We start from the raw sequence: 16,282 nt of genomic DNA on the forward strand, positions 1-16,282 counted from the left end.
TCAGTATTTATTAATTAAAATTTTGAAACATAAATGCTACAAAAATGCAATTATATTAAAGTTTTGTAAATTTTCTTCTTCGAAGAGTACCTGTGACTTCTAGCATAAAATTGTAAAAGTTGTATAATAGCTAGTAATAACATTGTGGACACTGTAAAATGAAATTTTTAACAAATATAAATTCTAATTTATAACTTATAATCCACTTAAAAAAGGAATGAAGACTAGAAAGAAAAAATTCATGTATGTAGTTATAAATAAAATCCAGACTCATATCTTTCGGTAACATCCTGAATCATGTAACTGTTTAAGCACATGAACACAAAATTCTTAATTCTTACATTTATTTAATAACTTGGCTTTTAATGCACATAGGAAAATATGATTTGTGTGTAAATGATTTGTTCTGTAAACTGAATATTGACTAATTATACAGAAATCAAAATGACTAGCAAATTTTTCTTACAATGAACCTGAAAATATTTTGTTTTAGTAAAATTAGTTTTACAAAGGCCACTATTGTATTTCTTAATCAAATTTTTAACATTGTTGTTAAATCATTTTTTAGAACTGCTATTTAGTTTCTTAGAAGTTTATTTTAAATATTTTTTACAATCGAAGTTAATAAATATTTATAAACTTTTTCAGTCGGAATCAACTGACTACAATTCCTCCTTCTCTTTGCCAACTACCTCTCCAAGTTCTTATTTTAAGTAATAACAGACTTGTATCTATTCCTGAAGAAATTGGACATATGCATTGTCTTTCAAATTTGGTAGGTCTAATTTATTTTTATTTCAGTTATATTATTCAAACTGCTAGAAAATTAATAATAAAAAATAATTAATTTAAATATCTACTTGACAATTAAAGTGTTTTTTTTTTTTAATACATATTCTAATAACCATAATTTTTCTATTATAGTAATTTGTCTCCTTAATACCTGTTATTTTAAAGTTATATTAAGTATTTATTATATTAAAAATCTTTTTTTAATATTAAGTCATGTTTTAAATACAGTGGAATCTCTGTTAACAAACTTAATCTGTTCTACAACTCTGTTCATTAACTGAAGCAATTTTTCCCATAGAAATTAATGCAAATACAATTTATCCATTTTAGCTTTCGGAATTTTTGTAATTTTATTTGTAAAATGAGTTTTCTTTGATGAAAATATAGGAAAATGTAGTAAATATCATTGCAGCAACAAATTTGTAAACTTTATTTAATAAAATAGCATTATAGTTTGTTGTAATTGGTGGCAGAGGAGTGGAGATGTACAGAGCTTAATGCTTGGAAGGGGAATCCCCCTCCATAAAAATATTGGGTAGCACTGTATTGGGAGATTCTTTGAGTCAAGGTCTTTTTTGATGGGAAACAAGAAAGTGGTCTAAAGTTGATTGTCTTACTCTTTTAATCAAAATTTTTCTAAAATGTGATATTGCATTGTTGTTCATTAATTTAATGGCCTTATTAGCCCCATCTTTGTTAGGGTGGTGCTTCTTGATAAATTCCTACACATCATTTCATCTTCTGCAAATTTCCTCGATCTCTTCTTATAAGACTTTCACCTGTTCTTCGTGCAAGGCAACCAGCTCTTCTGTAGTTAGTTCATTTTGATGGTCCTTCAGCAACTCCTCCTCCATGTCTGCATCATCAACCTCTAATCCCAAACTTTTGCCAATGGACATGATTTCATGCACTACGTCAGACGAACTCTCTGCTTCAAATCCTTCAAAGTTTCCTCCAGGCTGATTGCAAATAGCAGTGAGAGACCTCACTCCAGGCTTTGTCAATAAGGTTGATACAATTGATCCAATGCATCTCTCAAAAAGCTCTAAGGATTAAGTTGGCATTATTGGTAATCTGGAAACACCTGATGAACAGTGCCTTGGTATACAGCTTTTTAAAATTGGAAATCACTTGCTGATCCATTGGTTGCAGTAATGGAGTTGTGTTGGGTGGAAGGAATTTGATCTTGATGAAGTCATGCTCACTATCCAGATCTTCCTCCAAACTTGGTGGATGTGCTGGGGCATTATTCATTAAGAGAAGACATCTAAGAGGAAGAGCCATTTGTTGAAGATAATTTTTGACAGTTGGAGCAAACACTTCTGTGAGCCAATCCATGAATAAGGTTTGAGTTATCCATGCCTTGCTATTTGCCTTCCATTGTACAGGCAGTTTGGACTTTATCACATTATTGGAGATTTTCAGCATTGTAGACTAAAAGTGGCTTGATTTTGAGGTCGCCACTTGCATTAGCACAAAATAAAAGAGTGAGCCTACTCTTCATGGGCTTATGTTCAGGTAGTGCTTTCTCGTCTCGGGTTATGTATGTTCGTCTAGGAATTTTTTCCAAAAAAGACTGGTCTTATCTCAATTAAACACTTGATTTGAGACGTATCCTTCACTTTTTACAAACTCTGCAAATTCATCCACAAATGCTTTTGCTGCTTTTTCATCTGAACTTGAAGCCTCCCCATACCTTATGACACTGTGAATGCAACTTTCTCAACAAAACCTATCAAACCACCCTCAACTTGCTTTAGAGTCCTGTCCATCTGCACTTGTACTGGATCTCTGGATCAACAAGTCACTATGTAAATTTTTAGCTTTTTCACAAATTATAGCTTCACTAACCCTGTCTTCAGCAAGTTGCTTTTCATTGATCCATATTAGTAGCAGTTTTGCAACTTCATCTAAAACTTTAGTTCTTTGTTTTGATATCACATTCACTTCTTTAGCCACTTCGGCAGCCTTAAATGCTGCTTTGTTTTTAATAATTGTAGAGATAGTTTATTTTGCCATAGTATATTCTTTAATAATGTCACAAACATGAATGCCATTCTCGTGTTTTGCAATAATTTCTTTCTTTAATGCTACACTAAAATTTTTTCTATTGCCACTATCACTTTTCTTGACACAATTTGACAGAAACTGTTATGTTCATTATCAGAATTTTGTCCATTATCAGAGACAGAATTTTTACAAAATAAAAGTTTGTTAACTGATTTAGTCATTAACTAGGGCGTTTGTTAATGGAGGTTCCACTGTATGTATAAAAATGACTTAAATATGATGTTTTTATTCATTTTAAAAATTTTATAATGATTCTATGTTGAAGTGATAAATTGTTTTAAATGAATAGTAGATTTGATTCAAAAGTTAATAAACTCCCAGGTTCAGTAGATTGCTTTTCATGAGCATTAAAAGGTGTAGACTGTTTTATACTAGTTTCTTATTCAAGGAATCTTAATGCCTTGGAAATTTTTTTACTGTATTCTTAGATTAAAAGAAATACTGTATTTTACAGCATATAGCATATAACTTTTGTCCATAAATAAGGCTCAAAAAATCACTCTAAATCATGTATGTAAAATTGCAATTTTTCATAGGCTAATGAATTTCCCAAATGGCCTTCAGTAGGCTACAGGTAACCTTAACAAATGCTTGATTAAGAAAATAATGTTTAATTAAACAATAACAATTATTATTATTATGATTTGCTGTAGACTAACAGTTTTTGCATGTATTTATTTAGAATACTTTAAAAAAAAGACATTTACCATTAAACTCTTCTTTTTTTCCCTGATAAATAAAAATGTGCATTTTATTGTAATTTCATTTAACAGTAAAAGAATTTGTTTTTCAGCTGAGTGTCAAAGGTGCAGGATGACTTAATTAAATCATACACTAAATACTTTTCCTAAATATTCTGTGCTGAAATCAGGGTACATCTTGTATGTCATAAAATAATCAACTGTTTCATTTATTAAATAAAGTTGAAATAACTTAATAATTATTTGTTTTAACAGCATAGTTATCACTTGAAAGAATAATACACACAGATTAAAAGGAAAACAATATTTTTATTTTAAATAACCATAATGAGACGTACAAGCCTGTTGGGCACTGCCCCAGTTTCATAAACTTTGGAATCAGACTGGACCTCCATCCTCATATCCTGTTCTACATTGATTTTTTTTTTCCACAGTACTTGCTTTTAATCACAGAATTGTCAAAATCCATCTTCATGCAAATTGACATTGCAAATGGAATTAGGAGTTGCTGAGCTTTAGTGCTTTGCAGTGGACATTTCATTTTGTACTGATGTTCAAAAACTTTGTTTGTACCATGCTGTCATATGTTGTTTTTAAAGTTTTGCTACAAGACAGCTCAATAAGATTTTTTTTGTACAAAGGTAAAAAAGTATTGAGTGCATTTTAGATTAATGTAAACTTTTCTATGTTTTCTGAAAGTATTTTTCAGAAAAGTCACTAAGCTATGTTAGATACTTGTAAAAAACAGATTTAAGTTCATGGGTAAAATCAATTTCATTGAATATAACAAATTACTGCAACAGGGAAGACGAACAAATCTTTGTTACTTTTTATAGTAGTAACTTTTTCTGAAGGCTGAAACTTTCTCTATGAATTTCAGAATAGTATGTTTTCCTGCCCTGCAGAAATTTAATGAATTCGTTATCTTGAAGAGACTGCAGAATTACAATTAATCTGAAATTCTGTATTTTTCTTGAACATTTGAAATACTCTCAGCACTCCTGTGATTTTGCTGTGGTGTGCCAGATTCTTTGTATACTGCAGTACACAGTTTGGAAAAATCACTTTAAAACAGCTAAAAACATTGATTTGATTAAGTCAATCAAACATTTGTATTTTTACATTTTTATTTTTTAAACCCTACTTAAATATCATTTTAAATACACTTTAAAATTTTAATCTTAAAACATGTTTTAATAATGTGTGAATTTCAAAATATTTCTTTATACAAAAGTGTATTCTATTTCCAAACTTGCTAACTGCTTGATTTAAATAACAAATGATGACTTAAAGAAAGCCAAAAACATTTCTGTAAGAATAAAAATTTTGGCTACCTTAATCTATCAATGTATTTGTATGTTTAAGATGATACTAAGATTAATGAAGTTTGAAGGTATAGAACATTATGCAGATTATGTTAACAATCATTTCTGCAGAAAAACAATTATTAACTATAAATTTCAGTATTTGAAATATAACTAATTTTTAACCTATGTTAAGTAATTAAATGTATTATATATGTATTATAAATGTCTTAAGATAATTCTGAATTATTTTTTTATATTAGTATTATTTAAAAATTACTTGAGTGAGTGAAAATTCAATTTTATAATAAAAATTTATTTAGAATATTTTGAAATAATTAGCTATTTTTATTTTGATAAAATTATCATTTTTGATTTAATTATGTTTTTTTCTTTTGCTTAAATAGGATATTAGCTGTAATGAATTGTCTATATTACCACCCCAAATTGGTGATTTAGATTCTCTGAAATCTCTGAATATTCGAAGAAATCAACTTGTTGAATTGCCTTCAGGTATTTAGCCCAAATTATACTGAAAGGATTGATAATTTTTGATTAATAAATAACAATAAAATGAAATGACAAATTTAAATATTTAATAAAGTATTATTATTTATTAATATGTATATATTGATAAGTGAAATTACCAGTGGTTATTTTTCTGCATTTGAAGAATCATCAGACTTCCTTATTTGATTGAAAGGCTGGGTGCAACAGTGGTCTAATCCTGCTTTTTTAAAAGTTGAGATATTATACTGTAAAAGTAGTGTGTGCTAGTTTTTCATATTTCTTTATTATTTATTTTTCTGTTTCCATCACTACTGAAACAGAACCCTAGTAATCTTTCTTTCACAGTAGTTAGAGAATGTTTATTTAATCCATAAAAGTATGACACTGTTAACTCAATTTCAGCTATTAATAGTGTTTCTTAAATACTTTTTAAAATGATCTGTTATGAGAAATAATGCATTCGTTGATTCTGTAATTCATTTAGAATCTGTTTTGTTAGGGAAAAATTGTCCTTGTGAATTTGCCTTAAAAATTTCTTGTTTTAGTTACTTATTATATATTTACTTTAATTTGGTTAGCTTTTGTGTATATTTTGTCATATATTTTTGGTGTATTCTATCCATTATCCATGTCAAAAAGTGCAAAAGTGATGATGGTTCAAAAGTGCAAAGAAAAAAACATTTTTCTGAATGTGAAACTACAAGTATTACATTGTCAAATTGATGTGGGTGCTTCTTATTATGGACATTGCCAAATTAAAAGAATAATGCTAAAAAATGCAGATTAAGTAAAAGCTTCAACTACAAAAATTACTCAAGTTTTTAGCAAGAAATGTAGCTCTTTCAACAAGCCATTTGTTTGTTGTCCTTGTTATATTTCAGTTGTTTAGTTTAGATTTAAAAATTTTCCTAATTTGTTTTATTACTTGTGTGTAAAATGTGTTCTGCTTCTAGGATACTTAGAATTTTCTTATAACAGACACTTAATTTTTCAATTTTTCAATTTTATGTTATGTTTTCTTCAGTCTTATCATTTTTTGGTTGTTACTTTTGCATGTTTATAGTATGAAAATTCCATGCTAATATCTATCATCTGTAAATATTTTACTTTATTTTAAAGTAATACAATGTACTAAAAATTTAACAGTAAATATATATCTTTTGAATATTTTGAAGTTTTAAAATGAAATGAATTATTTAATTTTTAAAATATATTTTTTCAGAAGTGTGTGAACTCCAGCTTGTGAAATTAGATATATCTGCAAATAGAATAACAACCTTACCACCAAATTTACGTTTCATGTATAGTTTACAAGAGTTCATTTTAGACTGCAATCCTTTATCTTCTCCACCAGCATTTGTATGTTATTCATAATTATTGTTTTTCCTATAATTATATTCATGTATATTCAGAAGTTATTTATGTTTAATTAATAAAATATAAATTTTAATAGTTATGTAAACGTGGACGAACACACATCTTTAAATATTTAGAAATACAAGCTATTAAAGAAGATAAAAAACGTGGTATTCTTCTTGAATCTGAATTCCGAAGGTCTTGTCGAAAGTTAGGAATTTTGTAAGTTTAATATTATTATATAAATTTTATTTTTTTTGCTATAATGTGATAATGTTTGTTATTCACATCTATTTTTATAGTTTAGCATGTATTTATATGGAATGTTTTATGAAAGACATGATATTTAAATTCTTATTTGAGAAATATATAATTTTTTTCTTTTAATACATTATTATTAATAGTATTATTTTGAAAATTGAGATTTGAAGTATTTTATGTAATAATAATAATTATTATTAATAATACATAAAATACTTAAAAGCTACTATAATAATAATAATAATAATAATTATTAATATTATTATAGTAAATGTATTAACCAAATATCTAAAAAAAAAAACACCAGATGTTTGAGTTACCTTTTATGTAAACTTTTTCATTGTAACTAAGTAATTGGGATTTAAGATACAATGGTTAGTTATGATGATTAATTAAGTTTATCCAAAGAACAATTTGAAGAAATGCTTAGATGGCATGCTTAGATGTTTTAGTTATAATGATTCAGGTTTTATATAGATTCATTATATATGTATTATATTAATGCAACATGATGGTAATTATATTAATATTACATTGTCATTATTTGTTATTTCTAAATAAGTACACATTATTTTCAAGTTAAAATTATCAACACAAAAAATTGCTTGCCTGTATTAAAAAGATTGATAACTTAATCTATCTAGCTACCAAAATAAGCTAATATTACCAAACAATAATAATAGTATGAGTGGTTTGCCCCTAAAGGAGAACAATCTGTTTTAAAAATTTTAATGCTTTCTAAATAAATATTAATAACAAGTTTTCTTCTATTGCACTCTCTTTAGAAGTGATGTGGTGATATCTTTCTATTACTTTCATCACTCATATGTCACACATTAATTTCACATTCTGAAATATTGGAGCAAACTAATAATACACTGCATTAGGGAACAAATCTGTAATTGGACTTACATTGTTTTTATTTAACTGAATTGGGAAGAAAATAATATATTTTGAGAAATAATCGAATCTATAAAATTTAATTTAGGTAGAATTTTTGTGTATGTAATTTTAATTTTGTTTACTCTTTGTTTATTATTAAAAATGATATGATTTAAAAGACTATTCTTCCATAATTTTGTATATGTATAATATAAATTTATCATTTACTTTTTCATTCAAGAAACTTGTATTTAATTGTAACACTTAAAATTCTTAATTTGAACCATTGACTTCCACTCTGTTGGTATTTATAAATTTTAAATTACAGGATTTCAATTAGGTCCTATGAAAAATTCAGATTATTTAATAAAAACTATATTTAGTTTAATTTGAATGCAGTACTTTCATTGGTATTAGAATTTTGTTACAAGGTATTTAACCAATTCAAATATCAATTTGATGTTCAATGTTTTTTTTGAATTTTAACATGATTATTGTTTATAAAATATTTTTTAATGCAGTTATGCTAGATTAATAGGATTTTGTTAATATTTATTTAACTGTAAACTTTATTGATCATTTTGTGTGATGATATTCCTTTTATAAGTTTAATTATAAAGATTTGTTTTCAATTATATACAGTAATTACAGAACAGTTACTATAAAAATAATTTTATTTATGTTTGTATATAGGTGTATAAGTGTGTGTGTGTGTGTGTGTGTGTGTGCGTGCGTGCGTGCGTGCGCGTGCGTGCGTGCGTGCGTACATGCAACAGAGTTATAAATGGGCACATGCACATGCATATTTATAACTTTGTTGCATATGGTTTGTGGTGAGCGTTTTAAAAATATTATTTTGCTAATTAGATTTTATACATATTGATAGATCTGATTTGCGCTACCAAAATGGCTTAACTTCTGATAATTGTAGGAAGAGATACACTTTGGATTCAGGTTACAATACATCTGATGGAAGTGATAAGAGATGGTCTCAAGATTTTCAAGAGGTTTGTCATATTTAAAAATTTTTTTTTCTTTCTAGTATATATTTAAAAATAATTATTTAATTTTAGAAAAATTTAATTCATTAATATTTTAAAATTTTGTGTGTTTTGTATTTAATTGAGAAATTGCAGTGAAAACAACAAATTTTAATGTAGATTGAAAAATTATGCAAAGTAATTATATTATTCACTGAGGTGCCTGGCCTGGCTAGCATTTAGCTAAATATAATAGTCTTACAGTTAAGTTTTAATTTAATGTATAAGAATTATCAATCAGTTCTTAATAGGGAAACAGTACTTGTAGAATAAATCAGAGCTTTAGCATATAAGTTAGACTGTTTGTTTTCTATTAAAAAGTAAATCTTTTTCTAAACTCATTCAATGTATATTTTTGGGCAGTATTCTGACTTAAATTTCATTATAAAGATTATTCAATCAGCTGTATATTCTTTATTCTGTTAAATATGGAAGACTTGATCTACAGTTGGTTTAATCAACATGGAAAGTTAGAGGGAATGAAGTCCTGAACTGGCAGTAGCCTTGGAAAAATCATGAGGACCCAGATTGAATAGATATTTAAAATTATTATATCTTAATCTATAAGTAAATAAAAAAATTATTAAAAAAATGGAAATAAAATTTTGGTAGTAATTTTAGAAAGAAAATATAAGACTAAAGAATTTAGAATTTTTGATGACTAGATCAGAAAGATTAACTTTTGTAATAGATTGAAGAAAAGTGTTTATTTGTAAACTTTGAATTCAGATAATTATTTATGCTTATTCAGTACTTCCTCTGTCCCATAATAACAGTAGCAGTTAAAGAATTTAATTTGTCCCATAATAATAATAGCAAAAGAAAATAAATATAGAATGCAACATTTATCAAAAAACTAGATTAAATTAAACAATGAATTAAAAGAAGAATGAAATGTTGAAATAAAATGAATATTTTATTTGTTTACTTATTTAATTTTTTGTAATTATAACAACTACAAAATTATTACTCCTAATTTTCATTTTGAGTGTTCAGATAGTTTCTGGATTTTTCAATAATTTCATTACTGCATTTTAAATTTGTAGGTAGGATCTCTTGACTTTGAAGCTTTGCTTTTTGTTTTTCTTTTGATTCATCAAGAACTGAACAATTGCAACTCGATGTTTGCTTGAAAACTCTTATTTTCATCTTACCTTTATAATGGGTTGATATTCAACTGAAATAAAACAATTGATTTCGATCAGTGGATGAAATTAGAAAAATATTTATAATTTGTAATAATTAGGTTAAACCAAAAATTGAAAAATGTGTCAAAACAAATGACATGTTATGAAAAATTGATTTTGATTAAAGGCTTTGCAATTTTGCACTGCAACATAACTTACAGCTGTATTTGCCAATAATTCCCGTTTAAATATTCACTTACTACTATTATTATGGGACAGAGGGAGCATGATATTATCTATGATCATGCCATTTTAAAATATTTCATATGTTAAAATTTATGTAAAACTCTTGATTTCTATTATATTTCAAAAAATTTCTTTTATGAAACATTGTTACTCAAAAAGTTTGAAACAAATGAAATTGTGCAATTATTTTTTATAAGCTCTGGTAATATGAAAAAATTATTTCTTACAATTCATCTGTAAAATTAAAGAAAAATCAATTAACTGTTCTACAATTATCTAAATTATCATTTGTTGATTTAAGACTTGTTTGTTGCAACAAATGATAATTAATTGATGGTAAATAAATGCCACAAATGATGATTGATGATGATCAATAGTAATTAATTGTTAATGCTGATTTGAAAATTTAAGTGCTCTGATTAGAACCAAACAAGAAATGACTAATTTTCTAGAAAACTCAACATTATATAATAAAATGTTTAAAATTTTAAGTATAATGAATAATGCCAATATATTATAAACCTTATAGTATCATATGTATTTATATATGCCAATATATAAATACATATGATGAGTTACTAAATTGATTTACAATTAGATATTCAGAATAATGTTTGGGAATTGTTATATATATACTTATAAGTAAAATCAAAGCAATTATATTAAATATAATTCAGAATAATGATAAAATTTAGTTCATTCATTATGTAGTTGGTATGAGTTCTTTATCATGATAAGAATTAAACTGAAATATTTTGACATAACTGTTTGTGTATTTTTGTAGTTAAATGGAGATCTAGAAGATTCCCATCATCTTGCACTTAGAGCTGCTGCTCTTGCAAAAGGAAGACAAGAAAGAGAATGGTTATATAATAGTTCTGATACTATTACTCCTCCTACATCAGTTATTTTAAATTCAAATAATGAATCTCCAAATGGACTTAGTAGTATCAGTACACCAAGTACTTTGAGTCCAACTAGTGAAATTAATGTGGAAGAAGTTTTTATGAAAGAAAGTATCTTCTTAAATTTTTATATTTTTATGATTTATTGATAAATAATTTAACAACAGCAATTTTTATAGGAATCACAAAAAGAACAAATAACAGATGTTTATGAACAATCTAAAGATGACTATAGGAGAATGGCAAGAAAAGTTTTAGAACAACAAAGGGAAGAAGCTAGAAAACTGCAAGAACGAAGGTAATAATTAAAATAGATAATTTTTCATTTGTTAAATAAAATTAAAATTAATGGTAAAATATATATTTTTTCTAGTCCTTCTAAAGTTTTAGCTTTAAAAAAAGATTCATGTAATATTAATAATTCTCCTGTTCTGAATTCATTGAATTGTTCACAAACATGCAGACAACTTAATGAAAATTTACGATATCAGACAATAACTGATGGACTAAATAAAAGACCACAGTCTGATAAATGTCATAAGTAAGTGTTAAAATTTCTCAATTGACATTCTTTAAGATTCATTACATTTAAATGGTATTATGATGATAATCAATAAATATGTTAAGATAGACATAATAAAGCTTGCAAGTAATATGTTAATATTTACACACAAATATTTTCTCTCTAAATACTTTCAAAGCAATACTTTTCAAACTTATAATATTTCAGTATGCAAACTTTATAAATTCAGTTGTAGAATTTGCATACTATATTTGGAATTATTATAAAATCTTCCTATTACAAAAAAATTCAGTTTCATTTAAATAAAGCAATTATATTTTACTTATTCTTTCTTAAAAGTAATTGGTTTAAGATATTTTGCAAAAAAAGCAAATTCATTTATTTATTAACTAATGAAACTTTTGAATTATGAAACTGTTTTCTGTAACTCTTTTTTTTCCTTTGCTGTCAGAAAAATTTTTGAGATATATTTACATGAAAATCTTTTTGAATAGCACTGTATTAAATAGTATAAACAGTAATAATTGTTTCTAATAGTATTAAACCAGTGATATTCAAAGTATGTAAACTCACATACTTCAGCTTAATACTATAATTTAAGGATATTAAATTTAAATAAAGATTCAGGCATTATTGTAACTGTGATTATCAGCTAGATCGCTCCTATCAGTCTGGACTGACACCATATATATCTTTAACTTTGGGGATATAGGAAACTCATTTGAATGATTTTTCATGTGTGTTTTTCAACATGTGAGAGTGAGTGTCATATATGGGACTTGGGCAGATGGAGGAGGGAAGTAAGAGAGATGGGGAAACCTAAGAGTGATGCACTCAATGCTACAATTATTCTAAAACAAACTGTTTATTGACAGTATATATTTCTATGATTATACAAAATAAAATGAATTTTAATTTAGATAAAGACACCTGACAATAAAGTGGCATACTTATCAATAGCATGCTTATTGAATTTCTACTTCAAAGCTATCTTAACGACTAAATTCTACTGCTTGTGAGAGTTTACATTAGGTCATGCGTAGATTACCTTAAGTAATAAATGACCTTTTCAGGGCAAGTATTTCTCTTGAATCAAAAGTCTCTAGTTCTCCATTTCTATTGGTCTTCTATTTCCTTCTGAGTGGTAGTTATTGGGTCAAAGGTGATTTTTTTTTTTTTTTTTTTTTTTTTATAATGGTTGGAATGGTTGAGTAGTGATAGAATTGGACTAGGACTAGTTGGCTGAACTATACTGAAAAATGACCAACAAACTGGACGTTGTAAATAGGAGAGATCGCAAGTTTCCTCCTTGAGCAGAACTAGTTTACCTAGTTGACTTTTTGGTGGTTCTTTTATACTTTTCTCTGCTCTCTGGGTCAACACTACCAAAAAGGATAAAATTGGATGGAACAACAAAGCATTATCCAATCTTAAATTTTCTCTTTACTTCTCTGTATGAGTTGTCTTTTCAGGAAGTGTTTCTTTCAAAATTAATATTTCTGAACAAATAATTTAGGAAATAAAATGTTAACAAAAATGAATATTTTGGGAATTTAAAGAATTATAGTGTGGGATCTCACATAACTATTTGCATTGTAATTTAAAATTATTAAAGTTTTAGAAGCCATAATCTGTAGATTTAATGAATAAAAGTTATCTTATGTACTGTACTTATATTCAGTTTCATGAATTCTATTTACTTATCATCTTGATACAGAATGTGTATTTGCCATTTTTTGTATTGTTCATTGTTAAGTTGTTACATAAGTTTAAAATACATCTTTATGCAAATTTTCAAACAAATTAATATAAATTCTTAATATATTTGTCAACTTTGACATTAATTATTAATAGGACTGTTAAACTGGTGTTAGGTGTTAAACTCAATAAAGAAAGTCTGTTTTCTATAAGAACTTTTACTCAATTTTGCATAAACACCTAACACCAGTTTAACAGTCCTATTAATAATTAATGTCTAACTTGACAAATATATTAAGAATAGAAATAAGGACAATAAGGCAATAATAATTATAAATTAATATTAAGTTTTTAAAATATTGGGTTGTTCGGAAAGTTCGTAGCAATTTTTGATAGCCGACAGTTGAGACACCGATTGATGCAAAAATGATTAGAATTGTACAAACCAATGAATATTACAATAAATGACCTTGAGATGCGTCCGTTACAAAACACCATTATGATTATTCAAATAGCGTTTAATTTGTCTCGTTGCAAAAATGGATGCGAACAACGTGCATTATCGACACTTGTTTCTTTTCTTTTTTCGTAAAGGCAAAAATGCTGTACAAACAGCAAAAAAGATGTGATGTTTATGGTGGGAGTGCTGTTTCAGAATCAACTGTTCGAAAGTGGTTTGCAAAATTTAAAACGGGTAATTTCAGCCTTGAAAATGCTCCTCGCTCAGGAAGACCTCCTGTTATTGAAGAGGACCAGATCAAAGCATTATTGGATGAAAACCCTCATTACACAACTCTAGAGATTGCAGACATAGTGAAGTCATCGAACAGTACTGTATTTCAACATCTAAAGAAGCTCTGATATGTGAATCGTTACGACATTTGGATACCTCATGACTTAATGGAAAAAAACTTACTGGATCGTATCTCAATTTGTGATTCTCTTGAAAGACGAAATGAAAATGACCCTTTTCTGAAGCGTTTAGTGACAGGTGATGAAAAGTGGATCATTTATAACAACATCAGCCGAAAACGATCATGGGGTAAGAAAAATGAATCACCATTAAAAACTCCAAAGGCCGGTCTTCATCCAAAGAAGGTCATGCTCACTGTCTGGTTGGACTGGAAAGGAATCCTGTTCTACGAGCTGCTTCCACAGAATCAAACAATTGATTCTGATAAGTATTGTTCCCAATTGGATAAGCTGAACATAGCAATTAAAGAAAAACGTCCAGAACTGGCCAATAGAAAGGCATTGTGTTTCACCAAGATAATGCCAGACCTCACACGTCTTTACAAACACGCCAAAAATTATTGGAACTAGGCTGGGATGTTTTACCCCACCCCCTTACTCACCCGACCTTGCCCCATCGGACTACCATTTGTTCCATTCTCTGCAAAATTCCCTTCATGATAAAAACTTTGATAGTTTGGAAGCTTGCAAAAACCACGTGAATCAGTTTTTCGCGGGAAAAACTAGAAAGTTCTACGAAGAGGGTATCGTGAAGCTCTCCCATAGATGGCAACACATCATTAAAAACAATGGTGCATACATAATGGAATAAAAGTATATTTTTAATTTTAAAACAATTTCTTTTATTTCTCTTAAAAATCGCTACGAACTTTCTGAACAACCCAATACATATATATGCAGTATATTATAATTATAATAATCATTTTCTTTAGCATATAATTAACACAATAATCTTAAGGATTATGTTTATTTAATAAGATAGTTTGTTGTGTGTCTAAATATCACAAATATATACAAATCATTTCATATATCTCAAATGGGCAATGCACAGAACTCAGTTTGGGCTGTTGAAGCTTTATAAAGTCCAGGAATATTTTTTGGTAATGCACAGTGACATTGCTACAGATTCATTAGTCTGTTCCCTTCACTGAGTAAATAGACTGGTTCTTGCTACTCTGTATTTTTATAACCAAGTCAAGATTGTGAAATGAACTGTAAATATTTTGAATGAAACTTAATATAAGATAACTTAAAATTACTTTAAATTTGTTATGTTAAATTCATTATTTTCATAAATATAACAATTAGAATTGAATATAATAATAAACATATCCATAAATTAATAAAACACTATTTAAGATGACCACTTCTAAAATTTAGAAAAACTTGTTATGTCAAGTAGTAGTCTTGTTAAAGGGGGTAAAAAAAATTTAATGGATATGGTATGTAATACTACATACAGGGTTCCTATGCACCTGGAAAGTCAGGGATTTTCATCAGCGTTTAGAAAAAGTCATAGAATGTTAGGGAATTTGTTAAAAATTGTCAGTCAAGGAATTTACTTGGCTGCTTGGCTGGCAATATGCTTGGCTAAGTATAGCCATCTGCAGGCAGCCAGAAGTATTGTGGTGCAATACAACTTATAAAAGGGATGTGGAATATTTTCAGGACCCAAAATTTCTCCCAAGCTTACATAAAATTTTTCCAAAATTTACAAAGTACACAAAATGATAAATAATTTAAATGGTGGTAATTATCATTTTAATATTTTTGATTGTGTAACACTGTCTGATTTTTTTCCAGTTTATTAATATTTTATAAAGTTCAGGAAATTTATTAAGAGATAAATTTAATAAATATATACTTTTATACATGGATTATGTAGAATTTGTTAATGAATATTAAAAAATAATTGTTTTTTTTTCTTTTTTTTCAAAACCATGTAGATTTATGTTTGTGGGTTAATAACAGAATAACAGAATTTTAATAAAACATTTTATTTTTAATTTTAACAATTTGGCAATTATAAGAATATATTGCCCATAGTTTTGATTACATCATTCTGGATGAGATGATGAAACTAGTTGCCTTTAAAGAGGATGTTTAAAATTACA

General features: G+C 27.2%; 1 protein-coding gene across 4 annotated transcripts in view; it reads left to right on the top strand.

Moving 5' to 3' along the window:
• Positions 1–16,282, top strand: part of Lrch (Leucine-rich-repeats and calponin homology domain protein) — an 81,510-nt gene that overhangs the window by 36,853 nt on the left and 28,375 nt on the right. For 3 of the 4 annotated variants that reach the window (XM_067265868.1, XM_067265869.1, XM_067265871.1), the window contains exons 3-10: positions 649–775; positions 5,275–5,380; positions 6,600–6,736; positions 6,831–6,955; positions 8,763–8,883; positions 11,074–11,301; positions 11,374–11,492; positions 11,568–11,735. In XM_067265868.1, the coding sequence (XP_067121969.1) occupies positions 649–775; positions 5,275–5,380; positions 6,600–6,736; positions 6,831–6,955; positions 8,763–8,883; positions 11,074–11,301; positions 11,374–11,492; positions 11,568–11,735 (1,131 nt within the window). The remainder of the gene's footprint in view (positions 1–648; positions 776–5,274; positions 5,381–6,599; positions 6,737–6,830; positions 6,956–8,762; positions 8,884–11,073; positions 11,302–11,373; positions 11,493–11,567; positions 11,736–16,282) is intronic. The other variant, XM_067265870.1, reaches the window with a different exon arrangement.

The sequence above is a fragment of the Centruroides vittatus genome, unplaced genomic scaffold (genome assembly GCF_030686945.1).
Source record: "Centruroides vittatus isolate TY-2023 unplaced genomic scaffold, ASM3068694v2 contig_250, whole genome shotgun sequence".
Taxonomy (NCBI): Eukaryota; Metazoa; Arthropoda; class Arachnida; order Scorpiones; family Buthidae; genus Centruroides; species Centruroides vittatus.